The sequence below is a fragment of the Xiphias gladius genome, chromosome 21 (assembly GCF_016859285.1).
Source record: "Xiphias gladius isolate SHS-SW01 ecotype Sanya breed wild chromosome 21, ASM1685928v1, whole genome shotgun sequence".
Classification (NCBI taxonomy): Eukaryota; Metazoa; Chordata; class Actinopteri; order Istiophoriformes; family Xiphiidae; genus Xiphias; species Xiphias gladius.
Window position 1 is genome coordinate 21,251,449 of NC_053420.1, and position 27,907 is coordinate 21,279,355.

Below are 27,907 nucleotides of genomic sequence, written 5' to 3' on the forward strand. Positions count from 1 at the left end.
CTTCAGTCCTACAAAAAAAGAAGCAGAGCGAAAAAAAGAGACAAAGACAGAGACATATTTAGGAGACGCTCCAGACTTTGGTTTCCTTGGCAGTCGCATACCTCACCTCATTCTTCCTCCTCTAAAGCCCAGAAACAAAACTCCAAGTGATATGCATGTGGGCTGATCCATTTTCTGATCCACTAACTTGCATCCATTGTGTCCCCTGATCGATTGGCCACAGTAGATACACTGCCTCCGTGTGTGTGACTAACTTGTACCCAGCTTTAGTTTCTCTTCTCTCTCATCATTTCTCTGTTTCCCTGACCACTGTTGCTATGATACAAAGTAGACCAACCAGCACAGAGGGAGATGGTCTTCCAGGCTATATGGTGGATATTGTTCTCATGCCCACTGGTGTACTCTGCTGATCAGCGCCACACACATCTGCCAGGGGATGGAAAGCATGGATAGCTGTCTCCAGTCTTCCTCGCCACGATTCATTTGGCTTTCATTCAGCATGGCTGAGGCTCCTAAATTATCACATCCTCTCACTAAGGGGGCAATGGACAAAAAAACCCCTCATACTTTACATGCCGTATGTCTGTTTACATGTGCGTGTAGGTAGTATACAGCATGGGCAGGGGGTGGTTTTATGTTCATGTGCCTGCTGATCTGCCTATGGCCCTTCTGTCTCATCTACAGTTCTAGCCTTTTCACGCAATGGGACTCTCAACCCACGGCCTTTCCTTTGCCTCTGGCCACACACTGCATGCTTGCTTGCCTGCATGCGTGTATGTATGTGTGTCTGACATTAACTGCTGTACGCCTGAAAATGTGCTTCACAAATGTAAGATACTACTTGTGTGGTTCAAGTAATCCAAAAAATTGCCCTTAGAGAAATCTTGCTCGGCATCGCTCCCTAGTGGAGAAAGGGTAAAAAGCTTCCCCTGTCATTCTCAGCATCACTTTGCTGAGGGAGAGATAAAAAATAATGACAATTAAGAACAGTCCAATAATAAAACTGATGCCTACAGCAAATTTTCAGTGCTGTATGTCATTCTAGCTTTTAAGTTAAGCTGTTATGGAACTGTGTCTCATCCATAAAAACACAGCTGTTACGTTTGTTGGCTTGACCGGCTTCTTTAGCCAATGCGACCCTCTGTGACATCAGTAGCAAGAAAATGAAAGTGATACTTAGAACAGACTAACTACCAGGGGATGTTTATAAGCAAATGTCAAACACACAGAGTAAGGAAAAAAGCCTTCATTAACCGATGAGTTGAGCTAGAGATAATATTGCCATGGTAATTCTGATCATCCCCTAAATAATTCATGAATGAATGAATAACAATCTGAATGAAATGGTGGCTGTGTGTGACAATAATGACCCCAAGAGTTTAGTTGAGGGAGTAAAAATTTAAACTAGATTCATACATGATATGACCTAAAACTGACACACATACACTCCTCCCCTCCCCAACATAAATGCAGCCAGATTCTCACCTTCAATGCCTTAGCAACCATTAGCTCAACACCAAATGAACACAAACATAAACACACGCTCACACACACACACACACACACACACACACACACACACACACACACACACAAGCACACGCGCGGGTACGTACACACACACACACACACACACACACACACAGACATACACACACACAGAGACTGGCTTGTGACGAAATAAATACACAGCTGGACTGGGAGGTTTCGTGGCTGTCAGGAAAGGAAATATTCGATTCAATGGTGTATTTTATTCTCAAAGAGAAACACAGAGACAGAGAAACACACACACGCACAGAAAGCATCTGAATTCCTTCAGCGTGAACCACTCTCATCCTCTCTCATCCCCATCCCTTTTATGCTAAACGCTTAAAAAGGACTCATAAACCAGCTATTTAGGGGAAACGCTGGCAAACATTGGACGGTGAAAACTACCTTATTCCGACTCACTCAGAGCCCACCGACAGGACAACTCTCCTCCCGTTATTTATTTGCTGTCGGTTAACCGTGCTCCACACAGTCGCTGCTTCAGCACCAGCGTCCGTGTTTTCGGGACGGGCCACAAGAAAGGGAAAGCCCTGCCGTTATCTCTCTCCTCCTCTATGCCTCCATCCCTTCATCGCCTTGTCTGAACCCCGAATAGCAGGACTCTGCCACCTCAAATAAAAACCGTTAATTCTCTCTTACCTTCCGGCTTGTTTTCGGCAGCCATTTCCCCTCCACCGCGCGCCTCATCCCTCCTCCTCCTCCTCTTCCTCCTCCTCCTCCTCCTCGACTCGACCTAGTGGTGGTGGAGGTGGTGGTGGGGAGGGGGTGCCACGCGCGTGCACAGAGAGGACAGCTCAAGGAGGGGGGCGGGGCTGAGAAGAAGGGGTGGGGGGGGACGAGCCTGCCAGGTTCAGCGAGACTATTGGTCCAAACGGTGAGGACTGACAGCGGGGATCCGTGATGGTGACTCGCGGAATTCTCCATCCCTCCGTTTATTCCCGTTGTCCCCGCCCCCTCGACGTTCACGCGCTTTCATCCTCGCTCTCTCGCTCTCGCTCTCTCTCTCCCCTCTCACGTCACTGAACAACGTCTGTATTCGAGGACACCTTGACAGCCTCCCACAGCATCATCATCATCATGCTCATCATCATCTTCTGTCTCTCTCTCTCTCTCTCACACACACACACACACACACACACACACACACACACACACACATACACACAACATAGACCAACACACACGAACAGACTACAATACACACACACACAACGACACGTACAAAGTCGCGTGCCCGCTCACTTCCCCACATGCAAACCCAGTGGAGTGTTGAAAAACGGCGATGTAAGGTCGCGTCTCGCCATAAATTATGAACCTCCCTTGAATATAAATGAAACGAACTGCCTGAGAGAGACTTTTTAGACGCGCGTGGGCTGGCGGGCGCTGTCGTTCGCTGTGGTGCTGAAGCTCGCGGTGCTGAAAGGACAGCTCCACACGCGCCTACACAGGCTGCGTGCACTCACTACCTGCTCTCTTTGAGCCCGTGTTATTGAACTGAAGTGATGATAGGTCAGGTGAAAACTCAAAGGATGAAAGGAAAAACACACACCCCCCCCACCCCACCCACCCCCACCCCGCGTCTCCCCTTGTTGTTGCCTATTTTGGCTCAGGCAGGAAATCGTTTTTATCACTGGTCATTGCTCGTTAAATTTATAACGAGCCTATTTTCCCACTGATAGGCTATTTATAATGATGTTGTTTTACACCGCCCCATCCCTTCCAAACAGCGCGGGTTAACCGGGACCATTATGTTCTTGTTTCAAGCCCACACCGTCCCTCTGTGCCTCGGGGTAGAATATCGCCTTTGCGCCAATAAAGCCTCGTGTTTGACAGAGACAATCGACTCAGTAGACACGAATGGCAGTGAGGAACATGTATAAGAAATGCAGCCAACAATGAGATCGGTTTAATTTAAACGTTCAAAACCCCGTGCTGTCGTTGCTCCATGCCCCAAAACAACATCTAAACAACAAATCTCTAGCCTGTAGTTGATGCACAGTATAATGGTTGGCAGATACGAATTTTAAATGGAAAACATAACATCTATGAACAAAATTATAGAGCTAAACTCACATCTGTACTTTAAATTTACTAAAACACAACGCTAACGGAGTATTTTTACAGTGTGGTATTGCTACTTTTACATACGTAACAGAGGTGAGTACTTCTTCCACCACTGCAACAACTGGAGCAGGCAAAATGAAAATGAGAATTTACTGGCAGCAGAGCAACAGACAGGAAACAAGACTGGATTACCAACTGGGCAAACTGGGCAACTGCCCAAGACCACGGGTTCACATCATGGCAATTCGTGTGCAGTGATTTAACTATTTGACTATTGTCCTTAAGGTGGGTCCTGCGTCAAAATCTAGTTTTAAGAACACCATTATTTCATCTGATAGGGCTGACAGGTTCCATAGTCCTGAATCAACTTATTAATATTCACATACCCAGACAGCAAACATGGGGCCAGATAGTAGCGTGCTATAGCAATGAGGGGGAGGGAGGGGGCAGGATGTTACGAAGGGCGCGGCGGCTCATTTTTGCCCCATGGCCCCAAAGCAGGGTAATCCGGCAACGGCGTGAAATGACTGGAGACAGCTGATGTTGAACTGCTGACAATAATTGTAATTATTAATAAAGTGTAATTCGGTGAATAGTTTACAGATTGCTTTAAGCACAGCGGACAAGATAGATGGGCATAAAGCGAGACTCTCATCATAACTAGGATTTTAATATAGTATTGTTAATACCGGAGTTATTGTTATTAAAAGTCATTTATTTTGAGTCCAGTAGTTAAACTGTCGTATTAATGAGCGGGGCCTGTTCATTCAATCGGAATTGATCATCGTTGTTAGCCGTTAGATACACGATAGCCTACCGACTGTATTAAGACAGAGAGGAAAGGAAAGGAAAAGGACAGTGACAGACTGTTTTAACACACTGACAAATACATCACCCTCCAAAAAGAAGAAAGTCTCCTCACGGTGCTCTCTCCTCTCGTCTGGAGGTGTCAAACCTTTTTCGCGCTGAGCTCAAACTCAAATACAACAAGCAGAGGGCGACAGGACGACTTCCGCTTCTCGCACGGCTGACCAATGAGCTTCCAGAACACTGGAGGGGTGGGCGGGCTCGGACCAAACGCGAACATGGCGGCGTCCGTGGATGATGATTTTGAGTTAAATAACCAGGACTATTACGCTCTACTCAACGTCAGGAAAGAGGTACTTTTCTGTGTTTTACAGCGAAGCCCGACGATCACGGTCTTTTTGGCGTGATCGCCGGGCAGACTCTCTTAGAGAAAGTAATGTGCAGTCGGTGCATCATCGTTGAGTTGATTTGCGGTCTTCTCCATCAGCACCATCGTCCGTGGAGGCTGAGACCAGCTGGTGCTGCAGAGGCATGAACACGCAGGCTATTTAAACATGTACTTTACATGATGCAAGCAATGCATTCAAAAATGCACGTAAGCACAGATACCTTGTCTGCACCCATGAGCACCTTCTCGGGTCACTATGAGAGATGATTAGGAGGCCTGACCAGGACTTGCGCTTGGATGTTCATCTGGATAACGTTAGGTAACATTTGGTGGTTCCTGAGGCAGGGTTAATGTAAGCGGACTGGTCGCTGTTTTTCAATTTCCCTAGAGTGGATGCTTTAATGCAGCAGTGCTGTGTCAGTACTCAGGAGAGGGGCAGACATGATTAGTCAACTGAGTGAAAATTAGTCTGCAACAATTATGACAGTCAGAAAAATAAAAAAAAACAAAAAGGCAGCAAAATTACTGGTTCCAGCCTCTCATGTGAAGATTTCCTGCATTCATTATTCAACAGTCAGTTTCGACTGGACTTTTCTTTGGACAAAACAGAGCAATTTGAAGACCTCACCTTTTCTGACATTTTACAAACCAAACAATTAATCAATTAAATCTCCAAGGTATATGGCAGATTAATCAGTGATGGAATTAATTGCTAGTTGCAGCACTAACCGGGAGTGAAACCTGTCCTCTCTCTTCCATCACAGGCTACATTGGAGGAGCTAAAGGCATCGTATCGGAGGCTGTGTATGCTCTACCATCCTGACAAACATCGAGACCCAGAGCTGAAAAGACAAGCCGAACAGCTTTTCAACCAGGTGCACCAGGCGTATGAGGGTAAGTGGAATTTAAACCATTTAGTTGAACATTTTTATTGCCATTCGAGTTGAAAAAATTCAACAGCATTTCTTCAGGAAGGAAAACAGACGTAACGCCAGACAAAACACAATACATCCGTATAAACTGAACGGTGACTTTCCCCTCTGCCCTCAGTGCTGAGTGATGCTCACTCCAGAGCCATCTATGACATCTTTGGGAAAAAAGGGCTTGAGGTGGAAGGCTGGGAGGTGTGTATTCTGTCTAAAATAACCTTTTTGTCTCACAGTTGAGTGGTTTTACTGCCACATAGTACATACAGTATTAACGTATCTTCATGACAAATTTCTCCTGGTGATGATGCTTTGTAGGTGGTGGAGAGGAAGAGAACTCCAGCAGAAATTCGAGAGGAGTATGAAAGGCTGCAGAGAGAAAGAGAGGAGAGGAGACTGCAGCAAAGAACTAACCCTAAGGTTTTGTCTGTCACAACTGCACCACATTCCTTTGTCAACTTCTGTCAACTGAATTTCTTGTGCGGGCCACTACTTTTATGCAGATATTATTAAATATGTCACCGATTAATTTTGACTGTGGATAGTTTCCACATTCACTTCATTATGTCCCTAAACTTCTTCCTTCTTTCTTAATTAATTCTGTCAATCTCTTTCCTTCACACTCTCATTATTCAGGGTACCATCAGTGTCGGTGTGGATGCAACGGACCTGTTTGACCGCTATGATGAGGACTTTGAAGAGATGCCAGGAGGAGGCTTTCCTCATATTGAAATCAACAAGATGCACATTTCCCAGTCCATAGAGGTATAACAAAAGCCACTCACTCAGCATTTACCTTCCACACAGCTACCTAACTGGGCCAGGATCACTGCAGTATCCTCTGTTTTATCAGGCGCCACTTCTTTGTCTTTGTTCAGGCCCCTTTGACGAACTCTGACACAGCAGTGCTGTCTGGTTCACTTTCTACACACAATGGGAACGGAGGGGGCAACATTAACATGACAATACGAAGGGTTACTTCAGCCAAGGGCTGGGGAGAGGTACACACATATACACACATATGCAAACAAAGTGCAAAGAATGCAATATATAAAGCACAAATATAAACTACAACCTATAGAGGCATTTTTTTGAGGAGGCCTTTTAAAGGCTTTATGTTAGATTTTCAGATGGGATAATACAGGTTTGTTTAGTTATTTCAGCGCATTCCTTCCCCTTTCTGCGCATTCGTCTCTGCAGGTCGAGTTTGGTGCAGGAGACATTCTGGGACCACTCATTGGGTTAAAGGTGTTTCGCAATGTCACTCCACGGTGGTAAGGCCCAACTGTTTGACATGAGGAACAATAACACATACTGTATCGACATAAGAGCGGCATTCTCCCTCTCTTTAAATAGTCTCTTATTAATTAATAAATTAATCTCCTCATTAATCTGTCATTTCTCTGTCCAGTTTCTTGACAGCCCAGTGTGGTTTGCAGTTCTCTCCTCGAGGTTTGCGACCGAGCTGTTCTCTGATGACGGCGCGCCACCTGGACCAGAACACCATGGGTTACCTTCAGTGGCGCTGGGGGCCCAATAGCGCCATGACTACCAGCCTGGTCCGAGACACAAAGAGCAGCCACTTCACTCTAGCTCTGCAGGTACACACAAATGCTTTCACCAGCAAATATTGGTAAGAATGCCTATAGACTGCCACTTGCACTCATTATGATGAAAAAGGTTTGTACTATAACAGAAATTTGCTTTACTTAACCCTGTGGTTTGCTATCTTTTACTCTGTATATGCTTCTTATGGCCCCCCAACCCCACCTTCTTCCAGCTGGGTGTGCCTCACTCCTACCTGATGATGAGCTACCAGTACAAGTTCCAAGATGAAGACCAGACTAAAGTTAAAGGCTCTGTCAAGTATGGCTGTCTGTTGATGTTGTGTCAAAGGACTTAAGTATCCTTTTTTAAACCAACTTGTGTAAAGATAATGAGGGGGATAATGAGGGTATAATGAGAAGAACTATGACAATGCACAAAAATATATCCTGTTGATTGGCTTTGGTGATTTCCATATCACTGCACTTGGAAGGGAAACTGAACGCCAGCTGAAAATCTTGTTTTTGTGTACTCCAGGGTGGGTGTTGTCAGAGGTGCAACAGGCACCTCTTCGCTTTTCTGTCTGGTGTTAAGTTTTCGCAAGAATTGTGAATGTTTTTACTGAAAAAATATTTCATAATTACCAGAGAGCAGTTTGTCTTTTCAATTCCTAGATATGTCAAGATTGATCCTTAAACATTTTAAGCTAGTTATACTGGCTGTTTAATTTAGTCTGTCCCATTCTGCCCATCTTATTTTCTTCAGTAGTTGCGTAGCCCCATCTCTTCGTAGTCTTCTGTTCACTTCTGTGTCCCTCCCATTCCAGGACAGGCTGGTTTGGCACTGTGGTGGAATATGGAGCAGAGAGGAAGATCAGCCGACACAGTGTCCTGTCAGCCACTGTCAGCATCGGCGTCCCACAGGGAGTCACACTCAAGATCAAGTACTGGCCAAACCCAAAATATGATCTCATCCTTCTGTGGCTTCTTATCTCACTGCGTGATTCTCTAATGTATGTGCATGTTTGTGCTGGTGTTTCCATGCAGGTTGGCGCGTGCCAGTCAAACTTACCTGTTTCCAGTGCACCTGACAGATCAGCTGCTGCCCAGTGCTGTCTTCTATGCCACTGTGGGACCCCTGCTGGTCTACATGGCCATCCACAGACTGATCATCATCCCATATACACAAGCACAGAAACAGCAGTCAGTACATCTCTTCAGTCAGCGTTTCACTTTGTCAGAGTATTAGATAATCTTAGTACAGGGCTAGTTTTCAATTATAATCAAAAAATGATCACTGTTCAGACTGAATTTATTGGTGAATTATCTTTCCTTACCAATTACCAAGTTCTCCTTACCCCTTCTGTCTTTTAATGTAATTTGTGTATGCATAATAAATAGTAAGATCATGAAATCTTGTCCTTCAGCTGAAGGCAACTGCACACCCCTGATGTGGGCAGAAATGCAGCTTTCCCGTTGTGGGTGTCGTTAATACTAGAGGGGTTTCTTTCTCGCCACCACAGTGAATCCCAGCGGGTGATTGTTGATGTTTGCTTTGTCTGTCTCTGTTCTTCTCAGAGAGCTGGAGCTGCAGAGGAAGAGTTCTGCCACGGACATCGCCAAGAAGAAGCAGGAGGCAGAGTCTGCCGTGAGCACTCACACACACACACACACACACACACACACACACACATTCACATGCAAACACACCATTTATTCACTGTGTGTGGGGGATCATTGATCATTGTTTCTAGGTTCAGCTCCCCTCATCTCATCTAAAAACCTCTCTCCACCCCGATCCTATTCTATTTCGCTCTCCCCCACCTCCTCCTCCTCCTCTTCCTCCTCCTCCTCTTTCTCCCTTGGCTCCTCTGCAGGTTCTGCTGATGCAGGAGTCTGTGAGGAGAATCATAGAAGCAGAGGAATCCAAGATGGGTGCGAAAGGCGCACACATGCACTCTCTCACACAAATACAAACACAAACACACACACACACACATACACATATACTCATATACATTTTACCAGGGTGTGAAACTGAGAACCTTTTTAATTTGCAGCTAGTCAGAACTTGGTAAAAATCCAAATGTGCAATTCAAATGCATTTGTCATGGTTGCTGTCAACAGCATAATATACTGTAGCTCCAGGATTCTGTTTAGCTACGAAGCAAGAGATGATGATGTAGCCCATCTCCATGCTGCAGTGTTTACATAGGTTAAGCTTGTAAATCAGTGCACAGAACATCAGAGTTCACACTCAAATAAATCAAAACTGTGAAGTCAGTATGCTAATGGATTTCCTGTTATATTTATGTAGAGAGAAGTGATTATTTGAAGAGCCACTCTATGAGATGTGTTCACAGCACCTTCTAGAGGCTGTGCGCAACGAGTAGTTGTGCAAATTGCTACATATTATTGATATCAAGCTAACATAGGAGCAGGACTGTTGAGGTTGCATGTGTTTGCGCGGCTGTAGTAGGAATTTACACGTGTGAATATTCTGTATTCTGTACATTATTCCTGTGTATCTCGGTTTTAAACTGACAATGCATTTACAAACATACCAAAAGTTAGACGAAAAAGCTTTTACCATGTATCACTGTCTAGGTCTGATCATCCTGAATGCCTGGTATGGAAAGTTTGTGTCAGACACTAGCCAGAAGCAGGAGAAAGCAAAGGTCATCGACGTCACTGTGCCTCTGCAGTGTCTGGTCAAAGACTCCAAACTCATCCTCACAGAGGCCTCTAAGGTGTGTGTGTTCACTTGTCACTGTATGGGACTGCGCATTTGTAAATCAGCATGTGTGCAATTGAATGGTTTCTCTGTGTGCAGGCAGGGTTGCCGGGCTTCTATGACCCTTGTGTAGGAGAGGAGAAGAGTCTTAAATTACTGTACCAGTTCAGAGGTGTGATGCACCAAGTCATCTCTGCAGACACTGAGCCTCTACGGATACCCAGGCAATGTTAGTATGCAGCCACTTTACTTTTACGACCCAATATTATCCTGCACACTTGTTACAACGTGGCTAAAGCCTGTATGCATGCATCCAAGTTCAACCTATAATTATTATTTTTGTCTCTTCAGCTCACAGAATTGAGTCTGAGTCCTAGGAGCTCACCACTGCAGGAGCACCAGAGGGCAAATGCAGATAAAAAAGACTTTGTGTAAACTGAAGAACCCATGAGTGGAGGGGACACATCAAAAATAAGTCAGATTCTCTCCTCCATTCCTCTTCTGTCATGGTATTAATGAATCCGTTTATCAACTTCGTCCACTCCTCCCTCTCCTGTGGGCCATCTCCCAGGTTCAGCAAAAATACAGGAGTCAGCTCAGAGTTTCTACAAGGTGTCACCCTTTGAGTCTCTAGTCGGCTACACCTGACAGGGCTGCTCAAATATCTGCCTGCTGCAGGAGATCAGACATTGGCCCCAAGCATAGTTTTATAAATGCTACTACACAGAGGGACTTGCTCAAAGATAAATTTATAAAAATTTCTTGACATTTGTTATGTCAAGTGTATACAAACGAGCTGTGCTGTAATTTTAGCCCTTATCATTGTAGTCTTTGTCCTGTATGTGTATCACCCTTGTTGTTTTGAATCTAATAATGTTATAACATACCAGTCAATTCACTTACTCATGCAAAATGTTTAGAGTAACACTATGCAGGATCGTGTCTCATGTCTGTGACCCTAACGCTGGCCAAGAACTGAGGAATGATTGTGTAACTCGTGTTTTTGTTAATGCGTTGAAAATGTCTCATCCTCAATTTATTATGCCTTTCAGTGACATGTCTGCTGCCAGTCAGCAGGTGCAAACTGGTGCTCAAAACTTATATCTGTGAGGGTTTGGCTTTGGAGTCTGGAGGAGGGATAGCATGGGAAGGAAAAGTGAAAGCGATGCCCTCTGATGGTAGTTATCCAACGAAGGAGAGACAGGCTTGAATTATCTATACAGATTTTTTTTAATTTTAAGATCTCAGGCTAGACTGCAGTTTAAAGACAGAGATTCCTTTTGTATTTGATTTGCGTCAGTGTTTACTGATTATCTTTGTGCAGTTGCAGCCAAAAAAGAATATTCTACTGTGTTTTTTTTTTAATACAGTGGAGGCTATAGCTTGTACATCACTGGTGTTTATCTGGCACAAAGCCAGTGATGACAGTAACTACTGGTATGGGTTTGAAACATTTAAAAAAAAAAAAAAAATGGAGATATGAATGAAGAATCTTTTTCCGGATGGGATGCAACCAGCAGAGGGCATAGTTCAACACTGTCCCTCCGACAAATAATAACTTGTTACTGGAGCTGACCTGAGTAACACTATAACTATTTTACTTATTATGGCATATTTACATGGTTACATGAATTTGGTGTTAAAAACCAGGTTTAGTGCGTACACCATTCATGTGCCATTTCTGTTAGTTTGATCTTGTTATCCCTCCCCTTTTATTTATTTAAAAATCCTGAATTGATTTAATCTTAAATGCAATCTGAGTTCTTACACAAAGTAGCGTATAAGATGCTAAACCTATATTTTTCATCCAGCATTTTTATGCCTGTCATTTAGGTGATAATCTAAACTCAGTAACTCACCATTGGTAGCTATTTTCTGATCAATGTGGTGAGACTGACATGGGGAAATCTAATATCCTATGATGTACTTTTTGTTGAGTATAGATGTTGTAGGACAGAAGTCCCAAAGTTTAGTCCTTATACTGATGTATTATTTGTGTCAGTAGCTACAGTGGTTTCAGCTGAAGGTGGACTGGTACTGTAACTGCAAGGGGAAGGGTGAGGGTCTGTCAGTTATTCTTCATTTTGTTTGGGAACCCTGTAATGAACTACGGAGAATCCCTGAACACACTACTGTAGGATAAAAATTGTATTTTACTGAAAAAAAGTGATATTTTGCACAAAATGTACAGTATTAAAAGCAAAATTTTTAGGCTAGTTGACATGAAAGTGGTGCTGAAGACTCTAATAGTTATTTATACTAAACTCCATATGGTGCATCTAAGAACAGTTATTGGTCCATTGGTCCCTGATTGATTCCGATTTTGCCATCAGTGGTAAGTTGTCAGGACGTCTGTCTCTGCGCAGCTCTACAGTTAGATAATGGTCTTGGCTTGGGGTCACTATTACAGCAGCCATTTTGCACTGATTCTGTTTGTAGTATTTGTCTCCTCTCTTTAGTTTTAAGTGTTCTGTAAAGTATTTTGACAGGTCAGCTGGTCACCTCTGCTCTAGTGCATCCATGAGGCCAGCAGAAAGATTGCTCCCTGCTGTTAAATTACAACCCATCATCCAAACTGATCCACCTTATGTAAATGTACTGAATGGCTGAGGAGCCTGTGTTCCCTGTCCTGGAAAGATTACAATAAATATGAACAAAAAAAAAACAAGATGTGGCGTGTGATTTCAAGAGCATTATAAGACCATCCTTTTAAAAAAAAAAGGCACTGTGATATTATAAAAGACAAAAAGCAACGAGTTAAAATGGTAACTCTTTATTTACAATAGTTTACAATAGTTTCACAGAAACAGTTTGCACCACAGTACAGACAACGCTTTCTCAATAAGGGGATAGGACAACCCAGGATCAGAATAAACGAGTTGTATCACAATGAGCATTGTTAACATTAATTACACTGATGTCTTTAAGACGCAGACTAACGTTGGGAATTTGTGCCTGAAGGTGTCTTCACGTTCTCTTCAAGACATGAGCGTCCTGAGAAACAGCAAATGATTTTAGGTCTTGAATCGTCTTAAAAACATCACGACCTGTGTGACTGCTGGGTATGAACCAGTTAACCAACATTTGTAAATACCAGAAGACAAAGAGTGCAGAGATGAGCTTAACCACTTTAAACTCTCAGAAAGTCTTGTGTTCTTTACAAACCAAACAAACATTCATTGTGTGTGTCAGTCGTTCCCTGGTGAAGTCAACGATTCTGCATTGTAAAACCCCATCCTGGACTAAAATCCAAGGTTCTGAGTCTAAATTCTGTCACTCTACAGTATGGCTTTTGTATAATCAGAAACAAGATGTAGCCTACACAGACAGGCCCAACAGCAGATGGCACATTAATAACAAAGCTTAAAATCTTTCATCCAAATTGCAGCAAGTTTTGAGAAAAGTGTTCTTAAAAAAAAAAAAAAAAAAAAAAACATTTTTCCATTAAACCGGCTGCATATGGAAGTAATTGAATACTGCTGTGAAAACATTAGTGAGAGGTGATAAGAGACTGAGGTCTGTTTTTCTGATCTCACCCTTCAGACACAAACAAAACAAACCGACCCTGCCCACAGTACTTTGCAGATATCCATTTCTCCATCTTACTAAAGACCAAAAACCATGGAGCTTAGTTGAGACAACTCGTAGCAGCACATGCAACACCCCTCACACAGTGTTAACCATTCAAACACACACACACACACACACACACACACACACACACACACACACACACACACACACACACACACACACACACACACACACACGCATAATTTCAACTGGACTCTTGAGAGAATCTCTCTAACAACACTATTCCAGTTCAGTTAGCTTTTTTTCTGTCGATACTTTAACAGGACGGTCACAGGAGTTCCCTTCTATAAATAGATTTGTCTCTGAAAACTTTGTCTTGAGCATTAAACAGCTGAAAAGTAAGGAAACTTTAAATAATGGTTTGTAAAATAAAAGTATTTGTGAACAATGCAACTTTTCCAACCCTGTCATGAAATGTAGCAAAATCATGCTGACCAGTCAACAGAAAACACCTTTACTTTTAGAAAACTGTCATGTTATCTGAATCTTGTCAATTATCTGCTTTTTTTTTTTTTTTTTTAACTGCAAAATAACAAATTCTTTATTATAAAAGAACTTCTGGTGAAATAAGAATGCTATTTGAACATTTTTGAGAAACACAGCATTTGAAAGCTCCATGTGTGGCCAAGTAACATCTTGATTCAGATGAGTAGCCGAGGTTGGAAGACAGCTTGTGAAGTAGAAGGGAGAGGAACAAGGGCTTGGTTCAGTTGTATGGGCTTAAAGCCTCAATGATATTCTTTCACAGTGTCTTAAATAACAAAACAGAACAACAAACAGATGAAGCAGATGCAGACTCTCGTCTCTTATCCTACATCTTTGTTCTATTGGAATATACCTCAGCTTAATACTATAGCACCATCTGAAGCAATTGACACAAGGCTTGACTTATTTTCTCATTTTTTAAAATGGTTAATTATGTGAGATAGGCATCTTAGAGAAATCAAATCCAGTTTAATCAGAAAGACATACCTGTCTCTATGACAGAAAGGTCAGATGGATTTAAAACTAAGAAAAAAAAGTGAGAAAAAGTGCAAACATACTTTCCAACAAATCCCAGCATGCACCATAGTGGGTGGCAGTTGTGAGGGTATTCTCTCTATATGGCAGTTCAAATGTTTCCAGTGTTCACGAGACACCAAGTCCCAACAGTAGCGGTTTGCTGCTATGCTAATGTCATCTACAGACAGACATCCATTCAGTGATTGCCTTACGCAGAGTCTGTAGGGAAGCAGAAACAAACCTTAGTAAATCTAAAATATCACTCAAACTGTTTTCAAATGGAATAAGGGCTTGGGATAGGTCCACCAAAGTGTTTATAGAAAATGGGGGTTCATGGCTGACCATGAGGGACAGAGACTGAAGGATCCAAAACCTGATACTGAGGAAGGGGCAGTCCAGCAGGTGGAGGAGAAGCAGGAGAGGAAGGGGTCAGAGTTCAGAGTTCAGGGTTCAGGGTTTGGCTTGGGGTCAGTCTAGCAGGTGTTTGCGTGGGCCTACGCGTGAGCGGTGGGAGCGGCGGGCGTCTGGGGCACCGTGTGTCTCTCGGCAGCTCTGGCACACATATGTCTCTGGCACGTGGCTCTTGCGGATCTTAGCGCACGACAGGTGGATCCAGGTGTGACACTTGTTACACTCGATCATGGCCCGGCCCGCAAAAGGCTTCATGCAGAAACATGTGACAAGGTCCCACGAGTCGTCATCTGAGGAAACAAGAGAGAAAATCCACTGAGTCGAGTTTGGCCACTTTGTCAGACTTGTAACAATGCAAAATATGCACAAATACAAGACCTCACCTGAGTCTACCATGATGTCCTCATCCTCTCCTGATCCATCTTCGTCTCTGAACACCACCTGTTTCCCCTGGCGGAACACTGTTCTGTTTCCTGAAAAGCCCTCCACCTTCTGTACCTTTACCACACCTTCTTCAAGGTCCCGGCCATCCCAGTATCTACGCTCCTCCTTGGGCTCCTCCTTGCAGGGGGAAGGACTAGGCAGATGCTGGGGGTGGAGGGTTATGCTGATATCATCTTCAGGCTCTTCTTTGATTGTTCGTCCACCAAAGGAGACAGGGAATGGTAGCCCTGGGACTGTCGAGGGGGCCTGCTGGGCCTCACTTTCCTCTCCAGCCTGAAGCTCCCTCTCCTTTCTCCTCTTCTTCTTCTTCAGCTTGTCAGCTTTCCTGCGGTCATCTGGGTGCAGGGTAGTGATTGTGTACTGCAGAAGAAAAAGAGAAAGGGCATGTATGTCAAAAGGAATGAAGGCAACCATATAAAAGGTGTGAAGGTTTGATTAGACGTCAATTCAATTCACATCTTTCTTGGTGTGACTGGACAGCGTGGCTCCTGGCTGTGGACGCTTCCTGCTCCTGTCCTGGGGAACCTTGGGTGAGCGCTGGGGGCAGGAGGCTGGGGGTCCTGGGGTCCAGCCATCACTGTCAGCTGTGCTGCCTGTACTGTTGGGGGGGCTGGAACTACTGCGCAGTGGAGAGTCCTGTAACAATACATTGACGAGTCGGGGTTAGTGAGTGACAAAATCACATTAGGAGATAAAGCTGGTGATTAATAGATCCAAAATGCATTTGAGAATTCTTTGCAAACATTCATCCCCTCAACAATAAAATGACAATAATCTATGATATTCCTAATAACCGATCAGTACACTGCCGTTGGACCAAACATTAGCATGATATACTGTGCTAGTTTAGAGACCTGTGTATGGGTAAGGTGCAGCCTCAGACTAAGACGATTTGGGCGTCTTTGGTTCAAACTATAATTGCTGTGTTTTAACTCAATGGGTTTCACTGTTTCACTGTGTCCTCTGGAAACTTCAGAAAGTGTCAGAAACTCCCTCGTGTAACAATGTAGCATGTCTGGTGTTATGAATGAATTTCAAGGAGTTACCAGTAATGAGATTGTAGCAGACAGCTTGAATGTTGGGCAGCACCATTTATCATTACGTTTTTCAATTTTCATTTAGACCTCTGTGAGCTCTCATTCTTACATGACAACAATTATGCTGTATTTTCATTAGCAGGGAGATCTGGGGCACAGAACCCATCATCAGGTATCAACAGATGACCACACAGCCATACACCATCTGACGAAATGTGTGCAGGAAGAGAGGGCAGGAATGAAAACAAATGTAGCATGTGTTAGACAGAAACAGAAGAGCAATATGGTCAAAGAAAAAACTTCTAAGGAACAACCACAACTAGAACAAAATGAGTCATAGTTTAAAAACCCTGTTGCTGATGGTGAGGAAAAGGAATTAAATTTGACAAACATTAGTTCTAACAAACGAAATGTACTAGTACTGGAAAAAAGGGTTGTCCCACTTTGTTGCCTGTTTTTGAGTTCAAAGGAAAAGACAGTTTAAAAAAAAATAAACAAAAAAACTTTTCAAGTAATGCTTTGCCAAGGTGTAGTCACACAACAAATTTTGATGAAGCTATCAAGGGGGTGACAACTTTACCAAAACATCCCTCCCACCTGGAGGGTCTTATCTGTGGGAGTTTGGAGGAGAAAAAAATGGTGTAACAACTGACTGTGGAACACTGTAAAAAGACTGTACAAAATAGTATTCTCACCATGTGAATTAACTGCTGTAGTCTGTTGTGTGAAACAAAAAATTAATGTTAGTTCTTAGTAGAGGGTGTGTGGACACTAAAATATACACTTTAAGACAGAGAAAATACAGACAAAAGAATCTGTTTAAGATAATCTCACTGTCTGTATATCTCCTTCCCTGTCCCCAAACAGTAGATGCAATTCAATAAGCAAAAGAAAACTAACATCTCATATCCCATTTGCTGAGTTGACACATCTCATGATTAAAAAAAAAAAAAAATGTGACTTAGTTGCTAGACAGTGAGTCAAAAGTTTCACTACACCTTTCTAGACAATAACTTCCACCCAAAAAAGTCTTGACCGCTCAAGGCCAATCACAACAGTTACTTCACAGATTATATCCATGTGGTCTATGAATATCTGCTTCAAGTTTTCAAACACTACCTTTCTTTGAAATCCATCCATATATTTTCTCAGGGGCCAAGACAGGCCTTTATGTTTTATTTTTTTGGGTTTTTTTTTTAAATCCTTTAAGGATTTTTAAAATGCTGTTATCCACTGTACCTGTATTTTCATTTGATTTTGTTTTTGGATACTTTCCCTGGAAATTTTCTTAACTGTTTACATGACCAAAGCTTTTTCACATTAGGAAACGTGATGCAACTCTGGGACACAGTCCTCAAGTGGTAATGCAGTTGATTAAAACGATTGCATTCACATTAAAAAATGCGCCAGTTTAGCCCAACAATACGGGTACTAGTGAGACGATGAGTGTAAAGGCACTGTGTGCCTCATTTACTCACCTCTTGGGGGTATGGGATGTAACCGGCATAGGCCAAGACAAAAGTGCAAAACTTGTTAAAATCCTCTACTGTCCTCCTCCTCCTGTATGGCGGACTGAAACCCTGAAACACAGTCACGTCACTGAAACATTGGCTCCATCAAACCTTCCCATCCCGACATGGCGTTGACATTACCGAGAGCTGATCGCCACATAACCATATTCTGTAGACTGACACACTCAGCGACGTAAACAAACGAAACGAAACGAAACGAAACAATAACACGCTGGCTAACATGGACTAAAGTTTCGTTTACTGCATGGACATTTCTCTCTGGACTCGCTTGTGAACCTCCCTACCAACCCCCACCGATTGGCACAACTAAAAACGACAGCTAACGTTAGCTAGGTCGGCTAGCAACAGAGAGCCAATAAGTAACTAATGCTATGAGGCTAGTGTCGGCGGAGTTTAACTGTCAGACAAAACTCCGAAACCACAAATGAATTCGTATTACTGACTATCAAAGAGTTACGGAAGCATCAGTGTTTGCCAGTTGTTATCTGGCAATAAAAGCAGATGGTGTCAATATGCAGCTCAGTTAGCAGACGTTAATGTTAGCATGCTCCGCAATAATGAAGGAATGTTTTCTTTTCGATGAAACCTTAGGCTAACGCTAGCTTTAACCGTGAGATCAGTCTTACAAAGTACCGTCTCAAGTAACGTCAATCACTCATACAGACGCAAAATGTCAAGTTTTAGTGGTGAATGTTGACCGTTTGATGTAAGCCTGTCTTAGTGCTTAATGTTTGTAACTTCTCTCATTTCTGCAGCAGTAGCTAACATTATGTCAACATAGCACAGTGAGCTAACGCTAACTAATCAGCAGCTGCTACACCGTGTGGTGACAGACCTCGGGCAAGTTGACGTCTGCTAACGTCGTTAGCCCTGACTGCAAACTACTCACCGTGAAACAGTTACATAAAACACTTACCTCCGACTGAAATGCATGAGATGTCGATGGGTTTATGTCACCCATCTTTACTAAGCGCCCGATCACCTGGCGTTTTGTCAATAACGTGACAGGCTACAGCAACGGGCTACTCGATGCCACCGTAAACACCGATGTTACCTAGCTAACACCTTACGTTATAGCTAACGTAAACGTTACCAAAGCTAAACTCGAAGCAACAGTGTTCACTCAGTTTGCCATAAACGAAAACATGACTTTGACCAGCGCCAAGAAAAACCAACTAGTGTTAGCCATTCGGACCGGAGTTGTAAAACGTGCCTCCCGTGAACCGTGGACGTTACTACTGTGTTTCCATCGATCTGTCCGGTAACATCTCCGTGTTATCCAGTTTACTGACTGCTGCTGGGGGGAGCGGTTCAATTCGGCTGTCACCATCTGCCTGTCCCACTCTTCTTCTTCTTCTTCTTCTTCGTGTCTGTGGCAGGTAGTGAGTGAAATGCTGCATTACCGCCCTCTTTTGGGGTGTAGCGCGTGTGCGCGTCTATATTTTTAAAGATCCCCCCCAGACATGTTTCAAGACATTTAACAACAAGACTGCTTTGAAAAAAGTATTTGTATTTACTGGACACTGTACTCTCTCTTACAGTGCTCATTCTCAGTGTATGTGTAAGTTGTGTAAAACTAGTTGTGATCCTACGATCACAGTAGCTGGTAGTTGTGATCCTATAATCACAACTACCAAGCGTGCGAGCAAAGAGCACAGGGAACACCCCATCACCCTTCAGCAGATGAATGCGAAAACAGTCATCTGGTGTCAAACTGCTTTTGACACCACATGTCAAAACTGGTGTCCGTTTTGGCGTCAAACTGTTTTCACATACCGGTATATCTTTCTGCAAGGTGAAGGTCAAGCATCCAAGTGACTTGATTTTTGAATGGGGGGGGTGCCTTAAATGCTGTTGAGTCTTTTATGATAATCGTATTCAACATTTGCTATATCCTATCTCCCTCCTTCTTTTGCTACATCTCATGACACTTGGCATTTAATGTTATATAACCATTGACCAGTGCTGGATTTTCTACTGCCTCTCAGGGCCCTGAATGGCTCGGGTTCACTGTATGTCTTTTAGTGTCCTGTACAATTTGTTAGAGGTATGCACCACTAAATCACGAGTTCAACTGAAATGCTAAGGCCTGTTATCTCTATTTCTATGTGATTTTGAGGCCCTGTCTTGGGACTTGGGGGGCAGAGTGTCAAAAATGTATTATCACATGGTGCATATGACTAAATGCAGGGGTAAATAAAGAACCCATAGTTCATTGGTTCCCCAAGCAGGTTAATCTAGCCATGACATCTGCCTATTCTCTTTCATTCTTCATTTCAGTCTTGCTATAATATACATTCATGTCATTTCTTATTATAGCGTCTTCTGCTAATTTATTCACTAATTTGTCCCACTTTTTTACGGTGGCTGAGAGAGCTGCAATTTAAGAAAGCACATGCAAATAGACAAAAGTGATTTCCATTAATTACTTAGATTTAATTAATTACTTACTTTACACTTCTCATAATAACAGAGAAGATCTCTAACAAGCAAATTAAGAAAACATCGTCATCAATTTGACAAGACATGCGCTGCAAATACTCACAACACAACCAAATAGACAAACGCGCTACAAGTAGCACAGACTACAACGGAAGTGTTTCCAGGGGAAAAAATATAAGCGGAGAACCCAGCTGGGACGTGCTTGTTGTTCAATGTTCTGATTTTTGAAGTTATTGAAGTCGGCTACTCCTCAGTGGTTTTGGAAAATGAGCAAAAATGTAAGATTTTTTTGGTTTGTTTTGCTTATTATTAGCCTGACAATTCAAATAATCTGACGAAATACAGATAAATTATTGAGCAACGGTGTGCTAACGTCATGTTAGCGCACATGTTATGTACGCTAACTTACTTAGACCCATCACCAGATAACGTTCAAGGACGAAAATAAAATCCAAACTGCTTAATTAATGGTCATTAAAAAAAAAGTCGAAATGAGTTGCAGTTTGACGGCATTAATAATATTTTAAATTTTGTACCGAGCCTTTTGGTAATGAAAGAAAGAGCAACAAAATACAGTATAACATGTTAACTTGAGTCCACTCGTCTTTCCAGATCAAACTGTATTGTCCTTTTTCTGTGGCCTCAAATTGAAGGAATTTGCCAACATTTTGCAGTTCCTGTGAGCGAGATACAAGCTTTGTTATGAAGACCGCTTCTACATTGTCTAGAAACTGCAGGTGAAGACCATGGGTCATCTCAAACTGTGTCCAGACGGCAACATTATCTTACCGAGCTCCTGTATATTATCTACTGTGCCACAATGTAATATTAGATGTTTTTGGCTGTCAGCCAACATAGTGACAGTAGTCAAATCCCATCAAATTATAGGAACTACCTTTAATCAATCTCTCTCTCTCTCTGATTGTCTATTGTTTGTGTCTGTCTGTCTGTCTGTCTGTGTGACTGATGCATGTGCCATTCCAGCAAAGTCAGCTGTTTGCCAGGTCATGAGATAGGGAGAACTAAAAGAGACAGAAAGGAAGACATTTTCAAAGAGCAAAAAGAAATCAAAGAAAACAATGAAGGTAAGTTAATACTGATGTTAATACTGATGTTTGACACTGTGGAGCTGTTGTCAGACACAACAGTCCTTATCATTTGTCCTCCGTCTTTTCTGATTTCTGATCTAGATTTCTGTTGGGATCATGAATAGGATCAAGAATGGCTTCAAGCCCATAAGAGGGAAAACCATACCTCTACATGTTGAACCCCAGTGGTCATCTGAGCAGCTTTTGACAGCTGCCATGAAAAGAACTGAAAGACTACAACCAAGACATGGAAGATGGAGTATACGTCTTGCTCTATCCTGATGACTCTCAGATAAAAAAATATCCCTGGGGCTGACACATCCTCTACCATTGAATACTACAAAGAGGCCATTGGAAAGGCTTGTCAAAGGATCACAGTGTACATCTGCACCCTTGAACCCTTGTTGTCAAAAAGTAAGTATTGAAATACAGTATATGTATATGTACATGTAAAAAAAAAAAAAAAAAAATCCAAATACTTTTTGTGATTAGTGCTTTGAGTGTGTTGTGGGATTCCAATTGAGGTTAAATTGCTTAGTATCCTAAATTTTTAACAGTATTGGACATAGGTCACGGAGATGACTCAGTTTCAGAGGATGAGGAGGAGGATGAAGTTGTAGTTAGGGTGCCACCCAATAGGTCACCTCTTTCTGACACAAGTAAATCTCAGGGATTCATTTGTTCCAGATGTCTGTGCGTACAGTACAGCTATAATGCATTTACATCGCCTGGACACCATTGATAAGTAGGCGACTTCAGTTACTTAAAAAGTCACAAAGCATTGAACAACAAGCATGTCCCAGCAGGGCTCATCACTTTTTTGTGTCCCCTGGAAACACTTCCATTGCAGTCTGTGCTATTTGCAGCGTTCCTCCGTATTTGGTTTTGTTGTTTGTGTTTGCAAGCGCATGTGTCGTCAAATTGATGAAGATGTTTTTCTCAATTTGCTCGTGTTTTGTCTATTTGAATGTGTTTCCCTAAGTTGCACTGCGTTGAGCTCTCTCGGCCACCGTAAATTTTACTCATTTGCTGGCATCTGTAAAAACACAACAGTCAGTGCAGACATTTGAAATTCTGTTCTATATAAAGTGTGGAGAGAGAGAAATATCAGAACTGTTGAAATCATACTTTTAAAATAATGTTTGGATGATTCCTTTTGTACGTCAACCCTGCATTTATTTTTAATATATTTTATTAATCATCCATTTGTTTTGCTACTATCATTGCTTATACATATTTTATTTCATCATCAATGCATAAGACCTAATTTGTGTTGATTATATACTGTATACTATATTTATAATTATAGTAAATTAATATATAATTAATATGTGATATGGTAATGTGCTACTGAGGACCCCAGAAGTCATGGGCTTGGTTTTAAAACAGTATTCTGATTGATATCTAATTGATACCTAATCATATTATTTGCAAATCCAACTATATGTGAATTTCCGACCGCCATGCAGGGGGCGCTAATGTAACGAGTTGACGCTAAACGCCTGAATACAAATGAAGAATTTTCTCAATGGTGGTTGTAGGTTTTTAAGGGTGTTCGCTGCAGTTTTATTTTTTGAGTCACATTCAAAATATTTTGGTGTAACTTTCGTGTTCAAAATGTCGAACACCACACTCCGGACTTTTTCCGGAGCTTTTTAACTGAGCGGTTTGCCACCGCGCCGGTGGAGATACTTTGAGAAGTTGAAACTACGGTGGAGGCGCATTACGGGCGAGACAAACGTCTGCGGAACAAACTGCACATGATGCTCAACACCCGGGGGTAACGTTACCGAGGATAGGTCTGCCACTCGAGTTTCCGTTTTCCAAAGCTCAGCCGACTAACGGTAGTCGCTACAACATTACTTGGGTCACTGAGTTACAGCGTAGGGAAGTTACTGAGTTTCTGCATCGACCTGAAAATGAGCTCGTTTGAAGTATACGATGAAACGTGTTAACGTTAGCAGTCTAGATTAACCTCCGTCGTTACGCAGGACTCTTGCGTTATACCTTTGACAGGAATATTAGTAAAGCGTAAGTCATGAATTCACAACAGCTTCCAATGCGATGCTACGTGTGAATATACAGTCAGTTGTCAGTTTATTAGGAACACCTAGCTAAATCTAATCCAGTCTGATACAACAGCCGGCAATAAATCCTCACTTCACGAAGGTTATAATGTTCAGGGGTTTTGTTGTTGTTTTGTTTTGTGTATTTTAACTGTGTTAAGAGGTGTTTGCTCAACTGCGTGATCGTTTTGGAGGACGTAGGCTGTAGTGCTGTTGAACTGCATTGCGATATGCTGACAGGTGTTCCTATTTTGTCCACCCCATTCAAATCAATGAGGGTAAGCTAAACAATGGACACACCTCTTTGTGAAATGCAGTCCAGTTCAACAGCACCACGATCTACAGCCCCCAAAATGGTCACACAGTTTAATCAACGGCTCTGTAACACTGTTTCAACAAAAAAACTGAACATTATAGCCTTCATGAAGGTAGGACTTAGTGCAGGGCGGTTGTATTCGACTGCATTAGGTTTAGCTAGGTGTACCCAATAAACTGACAGCTGAGTGTAGTTTGTTGTGGTTTAGCTTTGTGCTGTGATTTTGAACTTGTCACCTTATGTAACCACGGCAGTAAATATAACTAAATACTGCACCAAACTAAAGTTTAGAGGTGATTTGTACTTCACTTGGCTATTTCCACCTTATGCTACTTTATACTTTTACCTCTGTATGTTTACCTAATTTCTACCCAACTATAAAAATACTCAAGAATGTGAAACAGTTTTTACTCAGGACCAGGAAATATAAACAGACCAAACGTCAGGAAAACACGAGCATCAAGACAACAACAACAAAAAAAAACATCGAGAGTGTTTAGGTGCCTCAGTATCTGTGTGTAATAAAACATTTGTATGTTTTGGGCTACTTTACAGACTAAGATTTTGCAGAAAACATTTTTTTTAACTACTCTACAGGATGGAGTAGTTGTCTACAGACTCTTTATACCCAAAGTGAAGCAAGAGATGTATAGTTAGTAAATATTGTTGTTTTTTGTTCATTTTTCCCCACAATAGATGTTAATGGATGCACTGCAGAAACCACAGATGTAAGGGAGCAGCCCCCTGAGATGAACACTGCGGTGGACTGGGAAATATCAGAGCCACAGCCAAAAAAAAACTTAAAGAACAGCAAATTGACTGTGAAATAAGTTGGGGGTCAGAACAACAGCAAGAGCTGGGGGGAGCTGACAACACAGTTGCCCCAGGCTGTGTGAAAATTGACCTAGGCGAGGAAGACGTAAACATGCCCTGCATCGCTGACTTGTACCACATTAAAGTGGTGGAGTAAGAACCCAACTCTTCAGCCACTATCTCAGCTGATGAAGCGAATGATGAACACAAGGACAGTTCCTCATTGGACTAGGATGCAGTCACAGATTGCTCACAGCTATCCCGAAGAGAAGAAAGTGCAAGTGAGAGTCAGGAATCTCAAAAACATAATAAAACGTCAAAGACAACGGTAAGCTTGACAAAATGCCTGAGAACGCCATAGATCTAAAGCATTTGATGAATAAACCTGGCAGTGCCAGGCTGGAGAACCTTTGTAGTGTAGTGACAAAACACGTTAATGTAGCATGTGCCTTTTTGTTTAATGTAGTTTAATTTAGTAAAACAAAAAAGTACAGCATTACACAGCAAGATATTATTAATTAAGTTACTTGATTGATTGATTAATTAATTGGTAATTACTTGATCCAGCAAAAAACATCTAATAGATCAAGCGGGTGCAAATACCACTTTGCAGCCCTAGTGCATGTATATAGTTTGTTTCAGTGTTCAACTGTGTCTGGGAAAACATGAAAATTTTTAATGCAGCTCTCCAGCCATGGGAAAGAGTAAATCGTACAGGATCATGTTTCCAGTGTTTAATTTGATAATCACCCCCAGAGGTCAGTCTGAAACCACACAGTTAAGTCAGTACTCGTAATTTAATTTCTGAAAATTACATCAGCTGTCCTCAAACCAAGAAATACAGATTTATCCTTCTGGCTCACTTAAGACCAGCTTTTAATTCAGTTTAAAATGAGGTTTTCTTCTTAAACTCTTCCCTCCCTGAGTCAAACAAACTGAACACTTACTCAGTCAAATGAGACTTCCACAAAAATATGAATTTACAGTAGTTTCTAGGTCAGAAGATGTCCAGGAATGTCCAAGACAATTATCAAATCAAAACAGTGGAAAAATATCTGAATGCCCTTAAGGACTGGTATCTAATGTTTTATTCACATTGCAAGCCTGGTTTGTTTTTAACAGTTGAAGCATGAATAATAAGTTTTGTTTTTTTTCTTTTCTTTGGAGGAAATCAAAATGGAAGAAGTCAAAGAAATCCCTGCAGAAAACTATGCTAGAATTACCAACGTAAGAATGGCAAAACTCAATGACTATAATTTATTTTGATGCAGTGCTACCCATTTACTTACATAGCAAATACTATTAATCTGTTTCATACAGGATCATGCCCTACAAATCTTTAATTTCTGCACCAACTGACTGCCAGTCCTTTTTGGCAAGGCTCAGTGAGGGATATTCCCAATGACAAGAAGCCTCTGATAGCTAAAATGGGCCTTACAGCAGATGTGGAATTGGTGGACTGTGCTTTTGGTAAAGTCCCTAAAGGTTGCCCCCTTGTCCTACAACTGCCCTGTGCCATCAAGTAAGGATTACAAAACTTACGACGACGCTCCCCCTCAACCGCTCTTTCCCTTGTCTTATCACAGACTGGAGCCAGTGTCGGCCCTTCCTACCCTCAGTGCCAAGGAGCAGGATCATGTGAACGTCAAGCAGATCACCTGGGAGGCAACACATAGTCTGGAGCACTCCACATGTGGATGCAAGGAGTCTGTAGAGGAGCTGCGGAAACTGTGCTTGACCAGCTGTTTCAGGGAGATCTGCAAACTTAAACCAGGACAGAGCCACGCGGAGCGCCTGATATCAAAGATAAGGAACGGATTCCCCAGGTGCAAGACAGCACAGATAGAAGAGGAAATGAAGACTGATGTGCTCCGGGAATACTGTCAGCATCAGTGTGTCAACTGGTTCCCCTGTGGTTTGGTTGTCCACCCGAACCCTCCATGGTTGGGTGCGCTGCCTGATGGGTTGGCATACGACCCCGATGGGAAGCCCAGTTTCAGGTTGGTACATGTCAAATGTATCAGGTTCCGAAGCTTCCTCGACTGCGGGTTCCTGGTCTGCCGGGACGGAGCCTTGAAGCTGAAGACGACCCACTCATACCCCTGGCACATCCAAGGAGAGATGAGGGCGACAAGCACGTCATGGTGTAATCTGTTTGTCTTCTCCACAGAAGACATACTGGTTCAACGCATCTACCACGACAAAGTTATCATCAAGGTCATGAAGAAGAAGTTGCATGATTTTTTTTTTCTTTTTTTTTTCTGTTACTACCTGCCAAGTGTATTTTACACTGGTGTCACAGCTTGAGTGTTTGTGGCATCGTCACACTGCTGTCAATACACTACACGTTGATCCTCAGGTGGTTGGTTGTGAGTTTTAACAGATTGCAAACGCCTTGAATGTTGTACATTTTCTGACCACTACTGCTCTACTGGCATTATTAAATATGTAACTTTTATTATTAGTTCCATTGAGTCTCGTCAGAAGTAAGTTTGTGTTCTGAAATTTGTCTCTCATTCAAGTATGTTTTCATTACCGACGGGAACAATTTTGATCCTTTTGTATTTTCTTTTACTTTGAGATGACTGTTGAAACAGCCAAATCCTTGCTTCAATTAGAAATAGCTGTTTTGATTCGCCATGTTTAACCCTCTTACATCTCCAAAGGCGCCATGTTCTAGGGCTACATGTACTGAAAATATTATTTTCAATATTGATCAATCTGCTAATAATTTACGCAATTATTGGATTAATCGTTTTGTCAACGAAATGTCAGAAAAACAGTGAAACAAGCCATCACAATTTTCCAGAGCCCAAGCTCAAGTTGATCATGTCAGAAGGTATTCAGTTTACCATCAGAAACCAGAAAACATACACATTTGAGAAGCTGGAACAAGGTAATATTTGCACTCAAGTAAATGACTTAAATGATTAATCCATTACTAAAATTGTTTTGTTTTTGCAGCACCATCCCTGCAAGTCATGTAATTATGTAGGATAACAACAATTTCTTTCTCTGAATGACTTTTTGGCAGACAAAAGGAACATATATTCTCCCATGTGTAGCCCATAAAGCATAAAATATTTGCTCTTTTGTTGTAATAAAAATGTTTTACGGTCATCTCTGTATTTTCTTGCCATCCCGTGCAAGC

General features: G+C 42.2%; 3 protein-coding genes across 14 annotated transcripts; 2 read left to right on the top strand and 1 right to left on the bottom strand.

The window, feature by feature from the left end:
• The first annotated feature begins 4,642 nt into the window (after positions 1-4,642).
• LOC120806968 (dnaJ homolog subfamily C member 11-like) lies at positions 4,643-12,613 on the top strand. Its single transcript, XM_040158539.1, has 16 exons — positions 4,643-4,772; positions 5,572-5,701; positions 5,858-5,931; positions 6,052-6,153; positions 6,370-6,498; positions 6,612-6,734; positions 6,934-7,007; positions 7,145-7,334; positions 7,514-7,599; positions 8,105-8,221; positions 8,325-8,480; positions 8,856-8,925; positions 9,155-9,212; positions 9,885-10,027; positions 10,111-10,240; positions 10,363-12,613. Exons 1-16 carry the CDS (start codon positions 4,647-4,649, stop codon positions 10,386-10,388), a joined length of 1,734 nt encoding a protein of 577 aa, XP_040014473.1. The 5' UTR covers positions 4,643-4,646; the 3' UTR covers positions 10,389-12,613.
• Positions 12,614-14,095: 1,482 nt separating this feature from the next.
• On the bottom strand, positions 14,096-19,424 carry phf13 (PHD finger protein 13). Of its 6 annotated transcripts, none has more exons than XM_040115524.1 (6): positions 18,948-19,354; positions 17,978-18,079; positions 17,195-17,216; positions 15,919-16,098; positions 15,402-15,822; positions 14,096-15,308 (listed from the first exon to the last, which is right to left on the bottom strand). In XM_040115524.1, the coding sequence occupies exons 2-6, from the start codon at positions 18,004-18,006 to the stop codon at positions 15,076-15,078; spliced, it is 885 nt and encodes a 294-aa protein (XP_039971458.1). In that variant the 5' UTR covers positions 18,007-18,079; positions 18,948-19,354; the 3' UTR covers positions 14,096-15,075. The 6 variants fall into 6 exon arrangements, with proteins under 6 accessions (XP_039971458.1, XP_039971459.1, XP_039971456.1 ...); XM_040115525.1 differs by having other exon boundaries at positions 19,245-19,353; XM_040115522.1 differs by lacking the exon at positions 18,948-19,354 and adding an exon at positions 16,609-16,704 and having other exon boundaries at positions 17,978-18,939.
• Positions 19,425-20,629: 1,205 nt separating this feature from the next.
• On the top strand, positions 20,630-27,856 carry LOC120806934. 7 transcript variants are annotated; one of them, XR_005709763.1, is made up of 7 exons: positions 20,630-20,751; positions 21,458-21,558; positions 21,664-21,975; positions 24,640-25,084; positions 25,924-25,983; positions 26,077-26,226; positions 26,343-27,856. XR_005709763.1 is itself a non-coding variant. In XM_040158482.1 (7 exons), the coding sequence occupies exons 5-7, from the start codon at positions 24,945-24,947 to the stop codon at positions 27,061-27,063; spliced, it is 921 nt and encodes a 306-aa protein (XP_040014416.1). In that variant the 5' UTR covers positions 20,630-20,751; positions 21,086-21,210; positions 21,458-21,558; positions 21,664-21,975; positions 24,640-24,944; the 3' UTR covers positions 27,064-27,856. The 7 variants fall into 7 exon arrangements, 6 of the variants coding, with proteins under 6 accessions (XP_040014416.1, XP_040014415.1, XP_040014418.1 ...); XM_040158482.1 differs by lacking the exon at positions 26,077-26,226 and adding an exon at positions 21,086-21,210; XM_040158481.1 differs by lacking the exon at positions 26,077-26,226.
• Positions 27,857-27,907: the final 51 nt, after the last annotated feature.

What these genes read in the sequence shown, in the direction of transcription:
- LOC120806968 (XM_040158539.1), top strand. Translation starts at nt 4,647, where the DNA reads ATGAGCTTCCAGAACACTGGAGGGGTGGGCGGGCTCGGACCAAACGCG. An exon ending in TACTCAACGTCAGGAAAGAG is followed by an intron (nt 4,773 to 5,571) that starts GTACTTTTCTGT and finishes CTTCCATCACAG; the next exon opens with GCTACATTGGAGGAGCTAAA. An exon ending in TCCTCACAGAGGCCTCTAAG is followed by an intron (nt 10,028 to 10,110) that starts GTGTGTGTGTTC and finishes CTCTGTGTGCAG; the next exon opens with GCAGGGTTGCCGGGCTTCTA.
- LOC120806934 (XM_040158482.1), top strand. Translation starts at nt 24,945, where the DNA reads ATGAAGCGAATGATGAACACAAGGACAGTTCCTCATTGGACTAGGATG. An exon ending in ATAAAACGTCAAAGACAACG is followed by an intron (nt 25,085 to 25,923) that starts GTAAGCTTGACA and finishes TTTTCTTTGGAG; the next exon opens with GAAATCAAAATGGAAGAAGT. An exon ending in ACTATGCTAGAATTACCAAC is followed by an intron (nt 25,984 to 26,342) that starts GTAAGAATGGCA and finishes GTCTTATCACAG; the next exon opens with ACTGGAGCCAGTGTCGGCCC.
- phf13 (XM_040115520.1), bottom strand. Translation starts at nt 19,361, where the DNA reads ATGGTGACAGCCGAATTGAACCGCTCCCCCCAGCAGCAGTCAGTAAAC. An exon ending in ACGTCCACGGTTCACGGGAG is followed by an intron (nt 18,080 to 19,244) that starts GCACGTTTTACA and finishes ACTGTGTTTCAG; the next exon opens with GGTTTCAGTCCGCCATACAG. An exon ending in ACATCCCATACCCCCAAGAG is followed by an intron (nt 16,099 to 17,977) that starts GTGAGTAAATGA and finishes GTATTGTTACAG; the next exon opens with GACTCTCCACTGCGCAGTAG.